Source organism: Anabrus simplex, chromosome 12 (genome assembly GCF_040414725.1).
Source record: "Anabrus simplex isolate iqAnaSimp1 chromosome 12, ASM4041472v1, whole genome shotgun sequence".
Classification (NCBI taxonomy): Eukaryota; Metazoa; Arthropoda; class Insecta; order Orthoptera; family Tettigoniidae; genus Anabrus; species Anabrus simplex.
In genome coordinates this window covers 4,467,875-4,486,607 of record NC_090276.1, presented here as the reverse complement: position 1 = coordinate 4,486,607, position 18,733 = coordinate 4,467,875, and the positions used below count along the sequence as shown (strand labels likewise).

The 18,733-nt window shown below is 43.1% G+C and overlaps 1 protein-coding gene across 2 annotated transcripts in view; it reads left to right on the top strand.

Annotated features, from left to right (window-relative positions):
• Nucleotides 1-18,733, top strand: part of LOC136884414 (spondin-1) — a 433,578-nt gene that overhangs the window by 267,261 nt on the left and 147,584 nt on the right. For both annotated transcript variants that reach the window (XM_067156552.2, XM_067156550.2), the window contains exon 4: nucleotides 12,538-12,682. In XM_067156552.2, the coding sequence (XP_067012653.2) occupies nucleotides 12,538-12,682 (145 nt within the window). The remainder of the gene's footprint in view (nucleotides 1-12,537; nucleotides 12,683-18,733) is intronic.

Here is an 18,733-nt window from a genome sequence, read left to right as displayed (position 1 = left end):
TTAATTAAGGCCACGGCCGCTTCCTTCCCATTCCTAGGCCTTTCCTCTCCCATCGTCGCCATAAGCCCTATCTGTGTCGGTGCGACGTAAAACAAACAGCCTTGTCTAACCCTCGTAAGCTTTTTACCTTGAACCAGGAACTAATTCTACCATCAATTCTCACTGCAGCGCTATTGTCCGGCCTTTGACTTCTCATATTCAATAAACCCGTTTCTTAACTTATTGATTGATGAGATATTAAAAAGATAAGTTGAATTTCGAAAAACCGGCCCTAACGTTTTCAGCCTGTTGACCCGTGATATACTTTTTCGGTTCTGTTCCCAGTGTTACCGTTCACCGCCCTGCAGAGGGCCTTGGACCGGATCAATGCCATTATCCAATTGGCCGGCAGCTCTTCATAACGTCTTGTTATGTCAATTGTCTGGCGTCCTCATGAAGACCTAAAGGTAGAGCCACAATTTATAAACTCATTCTCACTAATGGAAGCTTAAATGACTTTTCCCCGACTCAAGAACATAACATGTCTCAGTTCTTGACCTAGCACAACACTTACTCCATTTAACGGTGCTACAGTATGTCCCAGAATATGTATATTGCTAGTGGCTTTACGTCGCACCGACACAGACAAGGTCTTATGTCGACGATAGGATAGGAAAGGGCTAGGAATCGAAAGGAACCGGCCATGGCCTTTTAATTAAGGCACAGCCCCAGCATTTGCCTCGTGTGAAAATGGGAAACCATGGAAAACCATCTTCAAGGCTGTGGACAGTGCGGTTCGAACCCCATATCTCCCGAATACTGGATACTGGCCGCACTTAAGCGACTACAGCTCTGTCTCCCATTGATTTCCTTTAGAACATCTCGATTCATAATATTTTAGCCTGTAATGTCCTCGTCATTTTTCTCCAAATCTACATTTCAGTTGCTTCCAATGAATCTCTTTCCTTTTCTCCAATAGTCCAGCTCTCACAACCGTAAAGTAGTGCACTCCAGACAAAGGATTTTACAAAAACCTTTCTCGTTTTTTATACTTATATGGGTATTTAAGTTATTTCTTTTATTTTGAAAGGCCTGGTTTAGCGAGAGCTATTCTTCTTTTGATGTCCTTGGTGTATCTTCAGTTATAACGTTGCCTAAGTAACAGAAATGTTCCACTTGTTCTATTTTCGAATGTCCTATTCTTATGTTTGTATTAACTTGCCTGCCACCTTTGCTCATAACTAAAATGTTGATTTTCTTACTATTGATATTAAGTTTGTAATGTTTCAATGTATCACACAGAACAGTCAACATTCTATTTAACTCCTTCTCTTGGAAATGTCATCAGCAAATCTAATACTGTGAATTATTTTCCCATTTATCTTATTCCTTTAGTCCTTTCCTTTAAAACACATATCGTTTCTTCAATAAACAAATTGAAAAGGTATGGTGAGAGTGGACAACCCTGCCTCACTCCTTTCTTAATTCTTGCCATTCTTGTACATCCATTCCTGTGTGATTCAGCTCTGTACCTGGGTAAGTGAAAGGTGACAGCCTGGTGCGTGTTACGGGAGGAACAGGAATCGGTAGCAACTGGAGTAAATGAGGACTGTCAAGGAAATTACCGATATGTGTGTGTATGAAACATGCCTGCGCCTAGTTCTAAGAGACTAAATACGCATCTTTGTAAAAAAAACATCATAGTATATCGATGGCAGCTTGATACCCAAACACTTATTAGTGATTCATTAGCGAGAAATACGGGGTTTTCAATGAGACAACAGATTCTTTTGAGGAAGACTAACAGCTCACAAGGCGATGTTTAACACATGCTAATTGAAAGATAAACCATTTTTATTACTATAAAGAACACCTAGATCATTAATTTTGGTATCACGCTTCACTTCTTGTCCATTTAAATGATATTTAAATACATTAACTTGCGATTTTCTGGTGAAGGATATTGCACTGCACTTTGAGAGTAGGAGGGGAAGTACAGTAGCTACTCCTTACAAATAAAAATAAGTGATAACGGAAAGTATATTTTTACGTCGCGTTACAGATGATGTACATGATTCCGACTGCCATTGGGGGTATCATTAATCAACCTTCTTCTTCTTCCTCTTCTTTCAGTAAATCTGTCCTTAGACAGGTATCAACTGGATGTTCTCCACTTCTCTCTGTCCTGAGCATCTTCCTTCATTTGCTAGTAACTTCTTCCTCTTTTCACATTTGTCAGCATTCCGAACTTTCTTCTTTCTCTCCCTCTTTTTTCTTCAACTTTTCCCTCCTTGATTCTCCATAGTAGACAATTTCTACGTAACATGTGCCTAGTCCAAGATGTTTTCATCTTCTGTATCATCATCATGAAGTTCCTCTCCTCCCCTACCCTGCTCAGCACCTCCTCATTTCTGACTCTATGGGTCCATTTCACTTTCCCCATCCTTCTCCGTAACCACATTTCAAAACATTCAAAATGTTTTTGTTCTTTCTGTATGACTGTCCACATTTCAGAACCATAAGACACCACTCTGCACGTATATCAGGCTATCGACCCCTAAAACTATGGTTTTAACACTAACCTCGATCATTCTGGACATTTCCTTTTTCATCTCTTCTCACCCACCACGCCATCTAGTGTGTCATAACGGATTCGACTCTCATCCTTGGCTTTGACAATATGAAAGTGGCTGAGGTATGAGTGGTGCTTTTTGCATTTTTCATAGAAATGCTATTTGTTCGGGGAGTCGACTTAGAGATCTTTTGCCCCTACTTGCACCATGAACCTGCGTGTAAATGGAATTGCGGACGTGTAGAGTGTTGAATGTGAGGAAAGGAGAGTTAAGGACGGCACAAACACCCTTAGCCAGGCATATTAATAATTTACAATTAAAAACCCTTGACCCGGTCGGGAATCGAACCCGGGGCCACTGAGTGACAGGCGGACGCATTGCCCCCTACACCGCGGGGCCGAACATGAGTGATGCTAGTAATACCATTCCTTATGCAGCCAATCCCTGTTATGAATGGTGTGAAAATATCGCTCATTGGGTCGGTTAATGCATGCATTTCAGTGAGCTTCGCAGACTGATATGCAATAGCAACTTCTGCCTCGGTGAGGAAAGCAACGGGAAACTACCTCACCCCTCATTTCCCTAGTACGCCTCTTCAGTGGCACCTAGGCCATCTATGACAACTAATGGTAGACCTGTTGAGGATCCAACCAGCCTTCAGGATGAATAGCCAACAAACAAACAAACAAACAAACAAACAAACAAACAAACAAACAAACATACATACATACATACATACATACATACATACATACATACATACATACATACATACATAGTTATTTTTACATGCCATCACCCCCAGGCGTGATAGGGGTGTCCTACCCCCCCCCCCCATTTTTTTCCATATAGTAAGTTACGTGTGTAACAATAGCACAGCCAGGATTGGCCGACGTGTGGGGGGGGGGGGGGAGTTATAGTTACAAAATTGAACACAACGAGGGTGCTTATGCGTGTGTGTCATAAGGACACTGAAACAAGTGAATTACGACTACGGTATGTTCATATTCGTAAAGCAATACCGGACAAAATCTTAAATTAAAATCATCATCATCATCATCTGTTTACCCTCCAGGTTTGGTTTTTCCCTCGGACTTAGCGAGGGATCCCACCTCTACCGCCTCAAGGGCAGTGTCCTGGAGCTTCAGACTCTTGGTCGGGGGATACAACTGGGGAGTATGACCAGTACCTCGCCCAGGCGGCCTCACCTGCTATGCTGAACAGGGGCCTTGTGAAGGGATGGGAAGATTGGAAGGGATAGGCAAGGAGGAGGGAAGGAAGCGGCCGTGGCCTTAAGTTAGGTACCATCCCGGCATTCGCCTGGAGGAGAAGTGGGAAACCACGGAAAACCACTTCCAGGATGGCTGAGGTGGGAATCGAACCCACCTCTACTCAGTTGACCTCCCGAGGCTGAGTGGACCCCGTTCCAGCCCTCATACCACTTTTCAAATGTCGTGGCAGAGCCGGGAATCGAACCCGGGCCCCCGGGGGTGGCAGCTAATCACGCTAACCACTACACCACAGAGGCGGACTTAAATTAAAATACGGAACAATAAAAACATGATCAGAAAAACAGTTTTCAGCATACCTGCCAAGTTTTGGAAATCAAAAATAGGAAGATTTTTTTAATTCTTGGATTTCATTACATATATTGCACCATGGTTTAGGTGGAAAAAAAGTACACGATAAAAGGCATACCTATCTACAGTTACAATGCGAATCGACCATTGAATTTAAAATCTCAAAGTAATAAAACATAAGAATGGTTACAAGTAAATGTACCTAATCATTCTTATTTATCACACTTACATACGAAACATATTTATATCACACCAACACACGCAACAAAATGTATAATAGTTTCCTTTATTAGACGGTAAAATGAACGGAAATTTATGTGTATCTCTGAACACTTAGTAATTGTCACCGACACAACTCCCTGAAATCCATTCAACTCATCAAAACTTTTGCACCGAAATGCGCGAAACTCCCACATACAAAACAATTCAATATGTGTCATACATTATTAGTATAAGACTTTGACAGGTGGGGAGAGCACAGAAATGATGTTAACAGCGCGCGAACCACACAATAAAAAACTCACTCATTCTTTCGTCCCGATTAACTGAGTCGCTTTCGCTCGCTACCCTCTCTTACTTGTAGGATGATTGCCGTCCCGAATCCCCCCCCCCCCTGCTGTAAATAACACACACCGCTGTGGTGACCCAGGAAACACGATACATTCGCGAAATAAAGCATCAAATAATTACTCTTGAAAATGAGGTTGCGTAAATTACACAAGCACATAAGAATGTATCCTTTATACCTAGGGAAGAGCCCCCAGTAACAACCCCCTCTCCCCAGGCTACGTCCCTGATGTTTGGTTATGCTGGAACATACACACATAATCTCGGTCATTTTGAACATTTTCTTTTTCACCCCTTCTCATGCCGATTGGGGCTGAACTCGGACTTAAACAGCATCCGGAATGTCACAATTCACAAACTATGGATTCAATAGTAATATCGGTCGGTTTAAATTACTTTTTCATGTCGCCTTCTCCTGGTGGTGCCTCCGTGGCTCAGCGCGTCGGCATCTCACCGCTGGGATCCGTGGTTCAAATCCCGGTCACTCCATGTGAGATTTGTGCTGGACAAAGTGGACGCGGGACAGGTACTCCGGTTTTCCCAATCATCTTTCATTCCACTCTCCAATATCATTTCATTTCATCTGTCAGTAATTAATCATTACCCTAGACGAGTGCGACAGGCCTCGGCAGCCGGCACAATTCCTATCCTCGCCACAAGATGGGGGCTTCATTCATTCCATTCTTGACCCGGTCACTGACTGGAAAAGAGGTTGTAGGCTTTCATTTTCTTCTCCTCTCCCCGACTCCTTAAAGGTGCTAGGAGTATCTTACAACACAGATTTTGTTTTCAAATAATAAGTCATATGTGTACAAAGTTTCGTTGAGATTGCTCCGTGTATTCCAGAGCTGTGTAGGAACATACACATGGCTGATGACCAGGCCCCTTTAAACAAGCAAAACAAAAACAAGGAACACACTCTGGTGGTGGTGGTTATTATTGTTTTAAAAAATAATGTTATTGATTTGCGTCCCACTCACTACTTTTACGGTTTTCGGAGACGCCGAGATGCTGGAATTTAGTCCCACAAGAGTTCTTTTGAGTACCAGTAAATCCACTGACACGAGGTTGACGTACTTGAGTACTGTACCTTCAAATACCACCAGACTGAGCCAGGAGGCCAGAAGGCCAGCGCCTCAACTGTCTGAGTCACTCACCTCGGCGATTATTGTTTTAACAGGAAGTACAACTGGGCAACCATCCTCTATTTAACAGTAATCAGAAAAAATGGAAGGGATCCGACACTTGGAAAAATGAAGGTATCGACCAAAGAAAGAAAGAAAGGGCCACGAAGGGCGTGAAAATGAAAGACTCCCTAGCCCTCAGAAAGCAGGTACCGGCGGGACTTGACCAAGGGAGGTTGAAAAGGATAGATGAAAGTGAGGAGCCTGGTACGAGACAATGCCACGACTCAACTTAGAACCCCGTAGTCGCCAACCAACGCTCCAAGAGCCTCTGGAGCCCCTTTTAGTCGCCTGTTACGACAGGAAGGGTATACCGTGTGTGTCATCCTGCCGCTCCCACCCTCAAGGGAAATAGTTAGGATCATGTAGCTGTCAGCTTGCATTCGGGAGATAGTGGGTTCGAATCCCATCGTCGGCAGTCCTGAATACGGTTTCCCGTGATTTCCCATTTTCACACCAGGCACTGTACGTTAATTAAGGCCAGCCCCTTCCTCCCCACTCTTGGCTCTTTCCTGTCCCAACGTAGACATAAGACCTATAAGTGTCGGTGCCACGTAAAACAAATCGTATTTTTTTAAGAAGAGAGAGAATTCCAAACCTCACGTCATTGATTGTTATCAGAGACGAAGTTCGCAGAAGCCGTGAGTGAAATGAAAACCTGTTGACCTAGCGGCGGTTCTACGAATTAGCCAGCATAGATGCGAAATAAAATCAATCTTCACGTGTTTTATAACGTGCAGCGACGCGGCTGGAATTCAGTGGAAATTGTGGCTGCATTGCTTCACACTGATTGATGGTAATAATACGTTTAATGGGCAATTAAAAATGGCAAATTTTAGTAGAATAGAGTGCAGTTTCCCTTAATGACATATCGCGGTTTTCGTAGAAAATGTCCATCGTGAAAGGTCATCACTTGCATTAGCCTTACGAACAAATCGCAGTGAAGAAAAACATTCGATAACAAATACAGTACAATGGAATGGACCACGATACATATTATTTGCAGACTCGTTGATTGATTGATTGATTGATTGATTGATTGATTGATTGATTGATTGATTGATTGATTGATTGATTGATTGATTGATTGATTGATTGATTGATTAATTGATTGATTAAAGCTGGTCGGCTGAGGCAGCTGCCATAGGGCAGAGTACAGACACCGTGTACAGTATTTATATAACACTAATCAGAGTGGTGGTGGTGGTGATTATTGTTTTAAGAGGAAGTACAACTAGGCAACCAATCTCTATACAACATTAATCAGTTAGAAATAATGGAAGGGATCCGACACTTCGAAAAATGAAGGTATCGGCCAAAGTGAGACAAGGGCCATAAACCCCGTGAAAATGAAACACTCCCTCGAGTTCTCTAATACCGTCGAGGTCGGAAAAGAACAAGAGTTGACCAAGGGAGGTCGGATACGATAGATGAAAGTGAGAAGCCTGGCACAAGTAATTGGAAGCAATGTCAGGACTCAGCTGAGGGCGCCGTGGTCCCCAACCCACATTCCCAAGTTGAGAGGCCCTGGGGCCCCGTTTAGTCGCCTCTTACGACAGGCAGGGGATACCGTGGGTGTATTCTTCGTCTGCGTCCCCCACCCATTTAGTCTTTTTAGACGGGTGGTTAACAATAGTAGAAGTAAACCAAAGCATGAATATGACAAACAGATTGGAGTGTATGTAGGATATAGTGGTTGCCAAGTTGTGGTTCTTTTAAAACAACACCACCTGTTTGCTTTTCGGTTTTCGTGAAAGACAAGAATTAGATTTTAAAAAAGAACACTGGAGGTGCAAGTAGTCTCAAGCGCTTACACAGGCATGTTTTATGGCGACTATAGGATAGGAAAGGACTAGGAGTGAGTAGGAAACCACCGTGGCCTTAATAATTAAGGTACAGCTGCGGAATGTGCCTGGTGTGAAAATGGGAACCCACGGAAAACCATTTCAGGACTGCCGACAGTGGGATTCCAACCCACTATCTTCCGAATGCAAACTCACAGCTGCGCGCCCCTAACCGCACGGCCAGCTCGCTCGGTATGAAATCCTTTGTCAGATCACAACCTAACATGCAGCGTTCCGTTACAAATTGCCCAGGCATGACGTCCTAACATTGATTAACTAAAAGAACAACGAAACAGAAAATGTCCACGAAACTGTGCTGTACGGCTCTCTTCTAAATTGCAGATAAATTTCTACACTCATGTTCATAAAAAACAGAACACCTTGAAAGACTAGAGATAGGAAGTTCATATTCACAGGACACGATTAGCATTTGTTACCTACGTTCAGCATGTATCCTGCTGCCTAGTAGGTACTGAGTCCTCCATGGGCACTGATAACTTGTTCCATGCGTGATGGCATCGACGCGTATAATGGGTTCGGCCATCCATGCTGCATTCACCTGCTTCCACAGTTCATCTCACGTGGTTGGCATTGGGTCACATCCGTCGTTTCACCATATCCTACACATTTTCGATTGGCGACAAGTCCGGTGATCGGGCGGACCAGGGCAACAGTCTGTCATCCTGTGACAACAAGAAGGCACGTGTTCGCGCATTGTCCTGCTGAAATATGGCGTCTGGGGTGTCATGCAAAAAGGGTACAGGTTGTCATTCATGTAGGTGAAAGCGGCCACAGTGCCCTAGACACACACCGACTGCGATTTGTACCCCTCATCGTAAGGCCTTGAGTTGGCGCTGTATGTGTTGTGCGAATGCAGTCAATGTGATGCCTCTCCCCCCGTCTGCGGTGAACCAAAATGCAGCCATCATTTTCAAACAAAAACAGAACCTGGATTCGTCCGAAAACACTATCTGCTGACATTTCTGTCCCCAGTGATGTCGTTCCGTATACCATTGCAGTCTAGCATGTTTATGCACATTCGTCAAAGGTAGGCGGAGAAGTTGGTGACGCGCCGGTAACCCAGGCCGTAATAGACGGCGACTGACTGTCACTCCTGATAGTGTACGATCTGTTACACTGTTTCACTGCTGCGCCAGAGCCGAGGAGGACGCAGATCTGTCCTGCAATGCAGTGTCGATCTTCTCAGGGGGGTGTCTGGGTGGTGCGACCAGACCCATCTCGTTGTGTTCTACGACCTTCTGTGAACCATTCTGTGCACGCCCGTTGCACGGCCGACACAGTTCGTCCGACACGAGCAGCAATTTCCCGGATGGAGGATCACGTTCTCTCATGCCAATAATGCGCCTTCTTTCGAACTCACTCATTTGACAGTACGGTTCTCGCATACTTCTGCAAGGCATCCTGCACGTCTGCTCAAGTCACACTGATCCATCACCTTCGAGAGCCGCAGTCGGTGGTGGTGCGCCGAGATATCGATGTGGACCTTGAACCTGGGGGCCGACATGGTTCAAATGCTAATCATTTCTTCAGCAACAAGGTGTTCTGGTTTTTATGAACTTGAGTGTATTATGTTCTTTTCCTTTTACGTTATAACATGGTTGTCCTTGACATAAACTGCATCATCATACGCAGTTTCCAGTTGTTGGCCAGGTCTGCTTGGAGCATAAGCCTCACCACCTCCCCTTGTCTTCCCACCACTTCTCCCTCTTCACTCTTGCCCAGGCCTCTCTTCTTCTCTGTCTTCCATTTTTTATAAACCTGTCCCTTGATCTTACTTTTGATCGTTTAGTCGTTTTCTGCTTTTCGTGCATCCTCCTGGGTATCCTTTCCTCTGTCATTCTCTTCATGTGTCCATACCATCTAAGTCTAGATGCCTCTATCCCGTTCTGTAGTGGCTCTTCTTTTACTGTATCTCTAACCTTCTAATTTATCCTCTTATCCATTCTTGTCACTCCCACCCTGCTTCTCACTTACCCGTATCCTAGTCACGGCTCTCTGCCTCATTACTCATTGCCCAACTTTCTGCTGCGTACGTCAGGATAGATACATAGTACGTCCTGTATATCACTCTTTTGCTTCTCTGAGGGACATCCTTGCTTCAGACCAGGCATCCTGACACTTTTCAGGAACGCTACTGCTTGTCTTCCACACTCGATTATTTCCTTATCATTTACTCCACTATGATACTTCCCAGGTACTTGAAAGTCTCTATCTTCCTAAGCTGTTCCCCTCCAAGCATTATCCCGCGTATAGGTCTCTCCTTCTTTCCAATTGCGATCATTATCTCGCTCTTTTTGGCATTAAATTTCATTCCGCATTGTTCCACCTCATCTTTCCCTCTTCCTTTTCTCTCCAGACTAACAAGTCATCTGCAAACATCATCACTTTCATTTATCCTTCCCCAGTTTTTCTTGCCTCTACAATTGTTATTTTCTCAAAAGTTATAAATGTAATTGTTTATAAATATGTGACCAGTTGTGTATTCAAGCAGTCGGCATATTTTCATGTTTTGTTTGTTTCAAGAAATAATATGCCCGTAAGAAATAAAAGGGATTCATACCATTTGAAATCAAATGGGTGAGTTTTATGGTGCATATAAATGCATATATACGGGATACGTCCATATAAATGCATAATTGCAGTTGTTATTATTTTGCATAAAACAACGTACTAATTTTCAAATCGGTACAACAATGCAAAGAAATGAGTATGTAAAATTTCCGTTCGCCGCCGGAAGCCTTTACAGCCCATTGTTGTTGACAGTCAACAATATTAACAAGAGCTTGAAAATGTGTATTTTTTCCGGTGGCGTTTTGATATTCGGTTCGGATGTCAGAATCATTAGAAAACTAATGTTGTACGAGACCTGAAGTAGCAGAGAGGATAGATCCTTCCTCGATGCATGACCGGGGCCAACCTACTGGCCCGGAAAAAGTATTCTTACTTATACAGAAGAATTAAAACAGAAACAGCCTAAATTAAATAATGCCACCATTGTTTCTTTGTCCCCATAATTTTGTCACTAGCAGGACCTGTCCAGTCCACACCAATAGTTTGTATCTGTGCATAATGCGCCGACGTTGGCAACCGTGTTTAGTGCATTGCGAGCTCGCTGGAGCCACTTCTAAGTTCAATCTATAACCTATAGTTTCTTCGTTGTATGAAAAACAGTAACCACTAGAAATCATGCCAAAAGAAAAAGCACCCCCCTGTGGGTGGGGGACGCAGACGAAGAATTCACCCACGGTATCCCCTGTCTGTCGTAAGAGGCAACTAAAAGGGGTGACGAAGGGATGATCAAATTAGAACCATGAAACTACTTGTGATTAGTACCACCACGCGGGGAACACCATGGGTCGCTTTTACTTGCGTGTAGTACCACTATGTTAGGTACCAAATAGGTTTGTGATTGGTAGCAAACGACAGCGCGACGGCTTTTACAGCACCTGTGATTAGTAGCACTATATGAGTGACACCATGGGATGAGGGAACCCATGGTTCTGGTTTGCCTATGATTAGTACCCACTATATGAGGAACACCACGGGATAGTACGAGTCCCTGTGGTTAATACACTTAGGTGATGAACACCATAGGTTCGCGTTGCCTGTAAATGGCGCCGCAATGTGCGAAACACAGTAGGTCTGAATTACATGTGCGAATTCCATTACCTGTGAGTAGTACCATAATGTGTGGAATACCGCGAGTCTACGCTACTCTTGATTAGTACCGCAACAGGACAAATACCATGGTTCTATTTTTCTAGCGATTAGTACCATTGCGAGGGGCCACTGACTTGGATTTTGGACCCCTTTCGACTACAAGTGCCGGCCCCGTGGTGTAGGGGTAGCGTGCCTGCCTCTTACCCGTAGGCCCCAGGTTCGATTCCCGGCCAGGTCAGGGATTTTTACCTGGACCTGAGCGCTGGTTCGAGGTCCACTGAGCCTACGTGATTAGAATTGAGGAGCTATCTGACGGTGAGATGGCGGCCCCGGTCTCGAAAGCCAAGAATAACGGCCGAGAGGATTCGTCGTACTGACCACACGACACCTCAAAATCTGCAGGCCTTCGGGCTGAACAGCGGTCGCTTGGTAGGCCAAGGCCTTTCAAGGGCTGTAGTGCCATGGGGTTTGGTTTGGTTTGGTTTCGACTACAAGTATCATCGATTCAGTATTGTGCTATAGAAACAGTCCCTTGGTCAGTAATACTATAGTTCTATGCCCGCTTCTGTGCATGTGAGGCACTGTGGGTCGGTTCCACTGATCGTTTTAAATTCATATCCATCCATCCATACATTCTTCGTCCTCACGTTCTGAATTGTGATCAGTGGATGTTTTTGGGTTTTTAAATTGCCATTTCATTTCGTCTCATTTCGTACCATTAGGGGCCGATGACCTCGATGTTAGGCCCCTTTAAACAACGAGCACCATCATCATCATCATCATCAAAAGAAAAAGCAGCTAAAAGTATTTTGCTTCAGCAGTTGATATTTGGTGAACCAACATTTTACATAGAAAAACAAGTATTTTGCAGAGTATGCAATAGTGCATGTATTCCTGTTGTTTAGTGCATAGGTGCATGCCTATTTTGCCGTTTTTTGTACATATGAATCCGCCCTCTGGCGATGACATCACACCGGCGATTCCTGTCCTCCGCTGATCTAAAACATGAATTCGTGCCGGATTAATAGGGAGATTTAAGAACATAAAAACAAGAATAAACTGGAATGCCAAACGAATATAGTATGTGAATAAAGAAACCCTAACATTAAGTATTGTCTCTCCTGTGTAGGGCCACGGTGATCGAGCAGCCCAATGTGTGGTACATGGATGACGGCCGTCTCACCCTGAGGCTGTGCGAGTCTCAGCAGACCAATCACGACAAGCAACCGGACATCTTTGACCCCTGCTGTGCCTGCGACGAGGCTAAATATGAGGTGAGTAAAACAAGTCAGTTGCAGTATATTGCGGAGTTCACTATCTGGAGCCTAGAACTTGGCTGTAGATCCACTGTTCGCATAAACACCATCGATTCACCTACACCCCAAGGCTATGTAAACTCATGTCCTCATCCCGAGGTGGTACAGATCTTTTGAATGAATGAATGAATGAATACTGATCTGCATTTAGGGCAGTCGCCCAGGTGGCAGATTCCCTATCTGTTGCTTTCCTAGCCTTTTCCTAAATGATTTCAAAGAAATTGGAAATTTACTGAACGTCTCCCTTGGTAAGTTATTCCAATCCCTAACTCCCCTTCCTATAAATGAATATTTGCCCCAGTTTGCCCTCTTGAATTCCAACTTTATCTTCATATTGTGATCTTTCCTACATTTATAAACGCCACTCAAACTTATTCGTCTACTAATGTCATTCCACGCCATCTCTCCGCTGACAGCTCGGAACATACCACTTAGTCGAGCAGCTCTTCTTCTTTCTCTCAATTCTTCCCAACCCAAACTTAGCAACATTTTTGTAACGCTACTCTTTTGTCGGAAATCACCCAGAACAAATCGAGCTGCTTTTCTTTGGATTTTTTCCAGTTGTTGAATCAGGTAATCCTGGTGAGGGTTCCATACACTGGAACCATACTCTAGTTGGGGTCTTACCAGAGACTTACATGCCCTCTCCTTTACATCCTTACTACAACCCCTAAACGCCCTCATAACCATGTGCAGAGATCTGTACCCTTTATTTACAATCCCATTTATGTGATTACCCCAATGAAGATCTTTCCGTATATTAACACCCAGATACCTACAATGATCCCCAAAAGGAACTTTCACCCCATCAACGCAGTAATTAAAACTGAGAGGGCTTTTCCTATTTTTGAAACTCACAACCTGACTTTTAACCCCGTTTATCAACATACCATTGCCTGCTGTCCATCTCACAACATTATCGAGGTCACGTTGCAGTTGCTCACAATCTTGTAACTTATTTATTTCTCTATAGAGAATAGCATCATCCGCAAAAAGCCTTACCTCCGATTCCACCCCTTTACATATATCATTTATATATATAAGAAAACATAAATGTCCGATAATACTGCCTTTAGGAATTCACCTCTTAATTATTACAGGGTCAGATAAAGCATCACCTACTCTAATTCTCTGAGATCTATTTTCTAGAAATATAGCAACCCAATCGGTCACTCTTTTGTCTAGTCCAATTGCACTCATTTTTGCCAGTAGTCTCCCATGATCCACCCTATCAAATGCTTTAGACAGGTCAATCGCAATACAGTCCATTTGACCTCCAGAATCCAAGATATCTGCTATATCTTGCTGGAATCCTACAAGTTTTAGGTGTGCTGCATGTACCATTTCAACAACATACCAAACCTCCCGCCATTCCTAAATTTCTGGCAGAACTAGGAATCGAACCCGTTGTCATGGCAGGTGAACAAGAAGATGGTGATTTAGAAGTGCTTAAGAAAAGTAATGAAATGTAACACAAACGGAGCAGGAAAGGTAGAAGTCAGGTTGGGTAGGGAAAAGCTGCCAGACGTGAAAAATTTCCCTTACCTTGGCAGCTTAATTTCATCTGATGGAAGGAATGAAGAGGAAATAATAAAGGAGAATAGCACAAGGCAAGGAAGTCTTCTATAATAAAAATAATTGCGGACATCTGAGGCAACTAGCATAGAGGTTCGCAAGAAAAACATTAAAACATTTGTATGAAGTTAATTAATGAACGTAGGTTTTCGAGGCTCATTGTATTAAAATAAAGAAATAAATATGCTAACTTGATTAAAGCCACTTATATACATTTGACAAAGCTGAGCTTTCTGCCAAATTACATTGGCCTTCATCAGGGCATGTGAAAGTCTGCCTCAGACAGTGAGCAAAGAAATTCTTCAAAGGAACGTGGAAGTTACTACCAAACTATCGCGAGTACAGAAGTTGGGGGCTATGGATAGTGTGGTTGTGACTTCCACGTTCCTTTGAAGAATTTCTTTGCTCACTGTCTGAGGCAGACATTCACATCCCCTGATGAAGGCCAATGTAATTTGGCAGAAAGCTCTGCTTTGTCAAATATATATAAGTGGCTCTAATTCCCGGCCAGGTCAGGGATTTTTACCTGGACCTAAGGGCTGATTCGAGGTTCACTCAGCCTACGTGATTAGAATTGAGGAGCTATCTGACGGTGAGATAGCGGCCCGGTGTCGAAAGCCAAGAATAACGGCCGAGAGGATTCGTCGTGCTGACCACACGACACCTCGTAATGTGCAGGCCTTCGAGCTGAGCAGCGGTCGCTTGGTAGTCCAAGGCACTTTAAGGGCTGTAGTGCCATGGGGTTTGGTTTGGTTTTGGCCCTAATCCAGTTAGCGTATTTATTTCTTTATTTGTATGGATGGTGGACTGTATGGGTCAGAAAGCTGGACTCTCATAGAGAGGGATAAAAAGAAAATCGAGCCTTTGAAATGTGGTACTGGCATCTTACGCTAAAGATACCCTGGACCAATAGGGTAAGCAATGAAAAAGTGCTGAAAAGTTTGAATGAAAAATACCATCTGTAAAAAGGGTAGAAATTAGAAGGAATAGATTCATAGATCATCTGCTAAGACATTCAACCTGGTGCACCAATCAGATGGAGGGAAGGACGTAGTGATGGTGGTGATTATTGTTTTATGAGGAAGTACAACTAGGTAACCATCCTCTGTATAAAACTAATCAGAGGGAAATAATGGAAAGGATCCGGCACTTCAAAAAATGAACGTATCGGCCAAAGAAAGACAAGGGCCACAAAGGGCGTGAAAATTAAAGACTCCCTAGGCCTCGAGAGCTCTAATACCGTCGGAGTCGGAAAAGAACAAGAAGTGACCAAGGGATGTTGGATAGGATAGATGAAAGTGAGGAGCCTGGGACAAGTAAGTATAAGAAATTGCAGGACTCAGCAAAGGGTCCCACGGTCGCCAACCCACGCTCCCAAGTTCAGAACTGATTATGATGACCATGATTGTTATGATGATGATGATGATGATGATGATGATGATGATGATGATGATGATGATGATGATGCTTGTTGTTTAAAGGGGCCTGACATATAAGGTCATCGGCCCGAAGTTCAGAACTCGTGGGGACCCTTTCAGTCACCTCTTACGACAGGCAGGGGATACCGTGGGTGTTATTCTACCGCCCCCGCCCACAGGGGATATGGAGCGAAGGGTGGAGGCCGAAAGGAGGAAAGGAAGATCAAGAAAAGAGTTTATGTCGGACATCCATAATGGTCGACCATACAAACCTGTAAATAAGTTAGCACTGTGGACAATACCTTTATAGTGAAGATGACTATGCTACCCACCAACCATGTAAGGTTGAGAAGATGAAGAAGAAGAAAAGTCAGTGAACTTTCATACGCCTAATTCCACCAAACGTATCTACTGCGACATACCCCCAGACTTCCGCAAGGCAGCACTTATCACACCTTGAATCCGGGGATGACAGCGAAGATTCGTTTGGCCGAACACAAGGAAGGATTGCAAGACATGGGCTGGAGCATCTTTGGAATGTAAGGTCAACAAACCACGCAATCAGTTCTAGCAGATTTTCCTGCTAACGAACACACATCAGTGTGGACATCACCAACTTGACGAGAATTCCGATATCTATTAATGGTTGTGGATGGATTTTCCCGCTGGTTGAAAGCAGCACACTTGGAAGATCAAACAGCAGAAACTGTAACCAGAACCTTAATATCGTAACCCCCTATGGCACGCAGACGAAGAATACACCCACGGTATCCCCTGTCTGTCGTAAGAGGCGACTAAAAGGGGCGACCATGTGATGCTGAATTTTGAACCATGAGTTTATTAGTTATTAGTTCCATCACACTAGGAACGCCATGAGTCGACTTTCCTTGCGATTAGTACCACTATGTGAGGAATACCATGAGTCTGTGGGTGGATCACGTTGTGTTTACAGTACCCGCTCCCCTCTCCCCAGGTTCGGTTGCAACACCCCAAGGAGATAAAAAGAGGCTAACCTCGCTGGCGTGTTTCAGTATCCGGTTGTGGACAACATGGGTCTAGGCGTATCACTACATGAGCGACAGGTCTGCGTTACCTGTAGGGGAAGCAGGGACAGGATGCAACAATAATTTGACTTTATTTTTTATTAAGATAATATTTATTCATATTAAAACTAAAAGCAATCGGGAGATACTTTATATTTTTATCTATCAAATACGCCATTTTTATTAAGATAATATTTATTCATATTAAAACTAAAAGCAATCGGGAGATACTTTTTATTTTTATCTATCAAATACGCCATTTTTATTAAGATAATATTTATTCATATTAAAACTAAAAGCAATCGGGAGATACTTTATATTTTTATCTATCAAATACGCCATTTTAAAAATAATTTGAAATGGCGATGTGTCTGAAAATGACAATTGAGAAATGAGTGCCACATGTTGCAATGTACCCCGCTTAAGGAGTAAGTTGCAACAGTGCACGTAAGATGGTGAAACACTCAATTCTTCATCATTGTTAGAACAGTGTACACAAATACAATATGGATTGTTTTTAGCACACTCCCAATGCGACCACTGTTTACACTTCCACTGCCTTCGTGATGTCCAGGCCGTACTATAACGAGCGCGGGAAAGCAATCAGCTGATCGTTAGGGGGGAAGTTTAGCACGTGAGTTAGTAGAGTTAAACATAGATTTTCGCAGTTTTATTGAATTTTTTAACGATGGCTGCATTTTCACTCAGATATATGTGAGAATGAGTCATCATCGACTGCATTATTAAGTGGAAAGTCGTTAATTAGTGAAGAAAACTTCGTGTGAGCGTGTATTTATGTGAAGCTATAGGTTAAGAAGATCGTTCTTCAGTGTTTTAATTTTGTAGTTTATTTGTGTAAAGTTATATTTATAGTGTAAAGTTAATTGAGTTTGTGCATTCTGTGTTTTATTATTAACCACGACTTGTATATACTTCAATTAACATGATCAGGGAGGGAAATCACCATGCCTAAGAGTTGCAGTGTGCCTGGCTGCAAAGCCAATTATAAACAAAGAGAGTAAACTCCGGTATTTGTGTTTCCTTCTGATGAAGAACGAGTTAAGTTATGGAAGAAGGCTATTCCCAGGGAGAATTTAATAGTTAATCAAAACACAGGTGTGTGTATCAAGCACTTCCCTGAAAATCACATTCTGAGAGAAATAAGAGTGTCTCGTCCAGATGGTGAGTTAATTTTTTTTATAATGTCATAAACATGGGTAACATTAGGTAGGTCCTATATTGTTATGTAATCAGACCTATGGCTTATCTGAATTCGGTGTATTTGAAAATGCAAGTCGTATTTATGATTATCATCGAGCTCGATAGCTACAGTCGCTTAAGTGCAACCAGTATCCAGTGTTCGGGAGACAGTGGGTTCGAACTCCACTGTCGGCAGCCCTGAAGATGGTTTTCCGTGGTTTCCCATTTTCACGCCAGGCAAATGCTGGGGCTGTACCTTAAGGCCACGGCCGCTTCCTTCCCATTCCTAGACCTTTCCTGTCCCATCGTCGCCGTAAGACCTATCTGTGTCGGTGCGACGAAAAGCAAATAGCAAAAAAAAAAAAAAAAACAACCAATATATATATATATATATATATATATATGAGTATCAAACAGCAGTGTGATTTATGTAAATCTTATCCTCTGACAGATTCAGATCTTATATATGAATTACCTCCAGAAGTAAGATATCTGAATTTCCTAAATCGAGGGGGCTTGAAGTATCCATCAGACATGTCAATAGAACTTGGAATTGAGGTGTACAAAGTATTTTGTGTGTTAGTGTCATATATATATATATATAAGATGGTATTTCTAAATTCAGACAATCCTAAGTGTGTCACAAAATCCTTGGCTTTGGAGTCAATGCAGTTGGCAGATTCCCTAGTCATTTGTGACTGCGGGAAGAAATTGGAAGACCTGGCCGGACAGTGTATATATATTTGGGTGAATATAGTTTTAAATAACTTTTC